Source organism: Myotis davidii, unplaced genomic scaffold, assembly GCF_000327345.1.
Source record: "Myotis davidii unplaced genomic scaffold, ASM32734v1 scaffold198, whole genome shotgun sequence".
NCBI lineage: Eukaryota > Metazoa > Chordata > Mammalia > Chiroptera > Vespertilionidae > Myotis > Myotis davidii.
Window position 1 is genome coordinate 1,741,647 of NW_006291485.1, and position 6,140 is coordinate 1,747,786.

At 53.6% G+C, this 6,140-nt stretch overlaps 1 protein-coding gene across 1 annotated transcript in view; it reads left to right on the plus strand.

The window, feature by feature from the left end:
- Window positions 1-6,140, plus strand: part of APC2 (adenomatosis polyposis coli 2) — a 28,302-nt gene that overhangs the window by 13,763 nt on the left and 8,399 nt on the right. Inside the window, exons 7-14 of the mRNA XM_006764810.2 lie at window positions 229-306; window positions 424-522; window positions 994-1,384; window positions 1,916-2,011; window positions 3,450-3,589; window positions 4,013-4,090; window positions 4,284-4,400; window positions 4,774-4,988. Of these exons, the coding sequence (XP_006764873.1) occupies window positions 229-306; window positions 424-522; window positions 994-1,384; window positions 1,916-2,011; window positions 3,450-3,589; window positions 4,013-4,090; window positions 4,284-4,400; window positions 4,774-4,988 (1,214 nt within the window). The remainder of the gene's footprint in view (window positions 1-228; window positions 307-423; window positions 523-993; window positions 1,385-1,915; window positions 2,012-3,449; window positions 3,590-4,012; window positions 4,091-4,283; window positions 4,401-4,773; window positions 4,989-6,140) is intronic.

Here is a 6,140-nt window from a genome sequence, read left to right on the forward strand (position 1 = left end):
GTGGAGTTAGCCAAGGGTGGGGTTTGGGCAGTGGGAATGGCCATACCTTAAAGTAGGTAGGGTCAGATCTGGGGGTGGGATTAGAAGAGTGAGCAGGGCCAAATCAGCGAGTGGGCAAAGTCAGAGGTGGGTGGGTTAGGACAGTGGGCGGAGCTATATCAGAGCGGACAGGGTCAGAGCAGGGACCTGGTCAGCGACAGCAAGCTATGTGTGCCTTTCTGCCACTAGATCCGTGCTTCTCGCCTGGAGCAAATCGACAAGGAGCTCCTGTCTGCGCAGGACCGGGTGCAGCAGACTGAGCCCCAGGTGCTGGCAGGAAGGACCCTGCCCAGAGTATAGGTATAGGTGGAGTGTGGCCAGCAGCAGCAGTCAGGGTGCTTTCTGTGGTGCTCCCATAACCCCCAGGCTGCTGTTCTCCTCCAGGCCCTGCTGGCAGTAAAGTCGGTGCCAGTGGATGAGGACCCCGAGACTAAGGTCCCTGTGCACCCTGAGGATGGTGCCCCTCAGCCAGGCAACAGCAAGGTAAGGGGGAGTCCAGTTGGGGTGCACTGAGAGGCAGGGTGGGAGTGGAAAGCCAGCTGGATTAGGGTGCGGTGAGGTTGGTAGGGTCGGCATGTGGTCTGGGGCCTGGTGAGGTGGGCGGGGATACCTGTCCTCTGTGTTTGGGTGAGCGCTCTAGACTTAGATGTAGGGCTACCCCTAGAAGTACCCAGTGAGGGCAGTGGAATGGGCAATTGGTCCTCATGGGCTGGGGCATCTCCACAGGGACTGAGCCCTCTCATCCATCTCCCCACGGGTGTGTGGTGGCCCATGGGGGATGCAAGGTGAGGGTGGTGGGGATGAGGAAGTGATTCTCCTGGGCTGGGGTCACAGGATTCCTACCATGTTTAGGGTGAATCACCCAGAGCATGGGGGTCACCCCTGGCTGGGGAGGATGGACAGACAGACTGGGGCCAGGTGGAATCCATCACTGTCCCCCTTCCCCCACCACAGGTGGAGGTGGTCTTCTGGCTGCTGTCAATGCTGGCGACACGGGACCAGGAGGACACAGCACGCACGCTACTCGCCATGTCCAGTTCTCCTGAGAGCTGTGTGGCCATGCGCCGCTCAGGCTGCCTGCCACTGCTGCTGCAGATCTTGCATGGCACAGAAGATGGGGCTGGGGGTCGCAATGGGACCCCTGGGGTGCCCGGAGCCAAGGATGCACGCATGCGTGCCAATGCAGCACTGCACAACATCGTCTTCTCCCAGCCAGACCAGGGCCTGGCACGCAAGGAAATGCGTGTCCTGCACGTGCTAGAGCAGATCCGAGCCTACTGTGAGACCTGCTGGGACTGGCTGCAGGCCCAGGACAGCACTACCAAGGCAGGCGGGGTGGGCAGCGGTGAGTGTAAGCCTCCCTGGCCCCCTTTGTGCAATGAGCACAGAGCTTGGGCTTTCTGGGTGGCAGGGCAATTTCAGATTTCATGTGTGGGCTGAAGCCTATGGCGACTTTATCACGATAGACTGGCAAAAAGACAAGCAACCTATTCCTTGGTGGTAGGGTAGCTAAGAAACAGTCACTGAATGCATGGATGGATTGTGTGTAACCAGAAATATGGGCGCTGACTTTGAGATTCCTAGTTTGGGCAGCTGATCACAAAGTTAATCTATGACAAAAGCACCACCCAAAGGTCCTGGGCACCCAGCACAACTTCATCTCCTGTCTCAGCTCTGGGTGAAGCAGGCACCTTATTATTCATTTTAAGAAGCGTTAGAAAAGGAGGCCACTGTTCTGGGAGTGACCCCTCAGGTGCCAAACATGCGGTGGTTTGCAGAGCTTGGGTCTTTGTGGGGGTGAAGGCAGGGAGGGTAGGACTCAACAGGGGTAATTTCCTGGACTGGAACGGCTCTGATCTGGTCCCTTGGCCCACAGCCCCAGTCCCCATTGAGCCACAGATCTGCCAGGCCACCTGTGCGGTGATGAAGCTGTCCTTCGATGAGGAATACCGTCGTGCCATGAATGAGCTGGGTGAGTGCACCCTTACCTCCTCCGTGTCCCCTCCATTTGGCCTGGGGCTTCTGGGCCTCATTCAGCCCAGGGCAGGCTTTCAGCCTTAATGGTCCTGAGTTCAGAGGATAGGGAAATGGCCAGGAAGCCAAGAGCAAAAGTGAGAGGTTCCAACTTAATACACAGAATCAGAGTTGTTGGGGAAGGGGAGACCTTGTGAAGTTTTAGGAGCATTATAATATCATTTAAAGTAATTGAAACATGGACAAAAATTTCATCAATGTGCTTAATTTTATTCCAGTTACTGCAAAATTAGATACTGCTTCTCACTCAGCAGATGATCACACACTCAAAGGCTTACTCACAAAGTAAATAAACAAACAAACAAAGGCTTACTCAGATCTCTTGTGGTCTGACTGCACAGAAATGGGCATTTGCAATCGGGACAAGACAGCAGACACTGATGAGAGAGTATACCTTTCAAGTCATTCCTTTCCCAGCTGGGGAGTTTATTCTCTGGCTGGATTTATTTAGAAAGATGCAGAAAGATGAGGAAGGTAGCAACCAAACCAAATAAAATCCCAGATCTGGAAACCACAGAAGTGTCCAACAGCCCCAGCCCCTAAATGCACAAATTGCCTCTGTTGTCTTTGCTCAGTGAAGCAGGAAGGGCATCTTGTATTTGAATTGCAAGTTAATTCTTTTCTTTTTAAAATATATGTATGTAATATTTTTTAAATCTATTTTTATTGATTTCAGAGAGGGAGAGAGAGATAGAAACATCAATGATGACGGAGAATCATTGATCGGCTGTCCCCCGCATGTCCCCTGCTGGGGATTGAGCCCACAACCCAGGCATGTGCCCTGACTGGGAATCGAACCAGGACTTCCTGGTTCATAGGTCGATGCTCAACCACTAAGCCATGCTGGCTGGGCACAAGTTTTTTCTCGTCTACTCACCCTGACCATTTCCCCCGACGTTTGCTTACTCTTTGTAAAGTGAGAGTCTAGTTTTCATAGTGACTAAAGAACTGTGTGTGTGGCAGTCGTCAGAGGCTGGAGGTCTAATGGTCTTGGGATGGTTTTCATTTACGGTGTTGAGGGCCTTCATGACCTGAGAGCAGAAGGGAGCTAGGAACCTGAGCAAATAGCAGGGAAAAGCATTCCAGGGAGAGGGAACAGCACATGCAAAGGCCTAGAAGCTGAAGCCGTGTGAATGGAAATGTGAAAGGAGGTGGGTGTGAAGGTCACAGAGTATCCAGGGGATCATGCCAGCCTGGCGGCAGGCTGCCTGGAGGAGTTGGGCTTCAAAGGTGGGCTTGAGGAGAGCAGACGTTGGGGTAGGGTGAGGGAGGGCACTTAAGCAGGGGAATGGAATGAGCAGAGGTTGGGAGGAAGGCTGGGGTTCATTTGGGGTGCCCCCCTGCACCTCCCTGTCCACCCTCCCATGTCCCCATAGGTGGGCTGCAGGCTGTGGCTGATCTACTACAGGTGGATTATGAGATGCACAAGATGACCCAGGACCCACTCAACCTTGCCCTACGCAGATATGCTGGCATGACCCTCACCAATCTCACCTTTGGGGACGTCGCCAACAAGGTGCCTGGGGCGGGCAGGTGGCGTCAATGCTCCCCCCACCTTTGTCTGAGCCTCAAAACAGCCCTGAGAGGCGGGGAAAGTTGTCTGTGATTTATAGGTGGGTAGAGTGAGGCCCAGAGAGGGCCGTGAAAGGAGGGACTGTGGCTGGATTCAGTTGGCCACCATCTTCTTGGTTGCTCTACTGCAGCGTGGGGCCTCTGGGCTGGAGGAGGCTGTGTATTTGCACCTTTCTCAGCCTCAATTTCCTCATCAAAGCAACAGGATGATTGCCATCCCTTTGCTATAGTGGGGGGGATGGGAGGCTGAGGCTTTAGCTCTAGCACATAGTAGGTGCTCAGGGAGAAAGCCTGAAGGTGGGGCGTGGAGCCCCTCATGGCTCCTGCCCCACTGGCCATGGCATGGATTTCCTGTGGCACCCCACAGGCCACACTATGTGCCCGGCGTGGCAGCATGGAGGCCATCGTGGCCCAACTGGCTTCTGAGAGTGAGGATCTTCACCAGGTACCTGGATGGAGTAGGGTGGGGCATGGGGAGAGCCTGGCTGAGTGTCCCACTGTCCAAGGCCCCTGCCGACAGAGTCCCCTCTCCTGTGGGTGTGGTGGGCATCCCCTCAGTCTCTCTGTAGCCCCACCACATGTGGGGTAGAGGGCAGGGGGCCCGGGGCCCATCCTGCCCACCCTGTGCCCTGACCCAGGTGGTGTCCAGCATCTTGCGCAACCTGTCCTGGCGGGCTGACATCAACAGCAAGAAGGTCCTGAGGGAGGTCGGCAGCATGACCGCCCTGATGCAGTGTGTCCTACGAGCCTCCAAGGTAGGCACTGGATGGGCACGGCGGCGTAGGGGGGTAGGAAGGCACCTGAGACCCAGGGGAGAGGGCACTGCCATGGCTGCTTAAGGCCAGCCACAGGACAGATGGTGAGTTCTCTGTCTTGGGGGGGGGGGGGCAACCAAACACCTTACCACTTAGCTTACCAGGTGGTCCTCAGACAGGCCTGGGGTTTCCATCCCTTCAACTGAGAGACCCTGTGAGGACCAGTTTTATTGCTTTTTGCTTTTATTTGAAAATGCATTTGGGTGCTTTCCTTCCAGCCTTTTGTCTGCGCCTTGATGGAGAGGGCCAAGTGGGTGGGGCCGGTGCCTGGGGCCCCCCACCACTGACCTTCACCTGTCCCACCCATGCCTAGGAGTCCACCCTGAAGAGTGTACTCAGTGCCCTGTGGAACCTCTCGGCACACAGCACGGAGAACAAGGCAGCCATCTGCCAAGTGGACGGTGCCCTGGGCTTCCTAGTGAGCACGCTGACCTACAAGTGCCAGAGCAACTCGCTGGCCATCATTGAGAGCGGTGGAGGCATCCTGCGCAATGTGTCCAGCCTCATCGCCACCCGAGAGGACTACAGGTGGGTCCATCCCACCCCACATCATGGAGGGCAGAGGGCACCACAGAGGGTGCTGCGGGAAGGTGGCCCCCCAGGTGTGGTCTGGGGCTGGGGTGGCAGATCCTGTCTGTAGTGAACTGTCACTAAGGCTGCAGCCTTGGTTTGTCCTCTGGCAAATGGGTATCCCTATTTGTCCCCAGGGACTAAGTTCTGTAATATAAGTATCCCCAAATATTACAGGAGCCGAAACCGGTTTGGCTCAGTGGATAGAGCGCAGGCTTGCGGACTGAAAGGTCCCAGGTTCGATTCCGGTTAAGGGCATGTACCTGGGTTGTGGGCACATCCCCAGTGGGAGATGTGCAGGAGGCAGCTGATCGATGTTTCTCTCTCATCGATGTTTCTAACTCTCTATCTCTCTCCCTTCCTCTCTGTAAAAAAAATCATTAAAATATATTAAAAAAAATATTACAGGAGATATACTTTGCTAAATATTTTATCTATTAATAAAATATTTATTAATTTAACAACTTACAAGTGATACTTAGTATCTTTAAAAATAGAATTTATAGTATGTTTATCCCAAATACCACACGAAATATTGTGCTAAAATAAGATAAACTAAATTTTATTTTAAAAGGTAAGTATTTTTAACTTATTATTACAATTATTTAATAAATATATTATTTCTTTGAAGCAATAAAATTAACACAAGTTAATTTGATACTATCCCATTTGATACTTGGGATAGACTTATATTACATACTTATTCTTTTCTCTGAGATTCTAACTCAGCCAGATGCCTTATATTTTTATTTGCCTGATTTGGCCACCCTGCTCCTGGTAAGACGAGGGATGGCCCTGCCTGACATACTCCTCTGTGCTGCAGGCAGGTGTTGCGGGACCACAACTGCCTGCAGACTCTGCTGCAGCACCTGACATCACACAGCCTGACCATCGTGAGCAACGCCTGCGGCACTCTCTGGAACTTGTCCGCCCGCAGCCCGCGAGACCAGGAGCTGCTGTGGGACCTGGGCGCCGTGGCCATGCTGCGCAACCTGGTGCACTCCAAACACAAAATGATTGCCATGGGCAGTGCCGCTGCCCTGCGCAACCTGCTGGCTCACCGACCTGCCAAGTACCAGGCAGCGGCCACTGCCATCTCCACCTGTGACT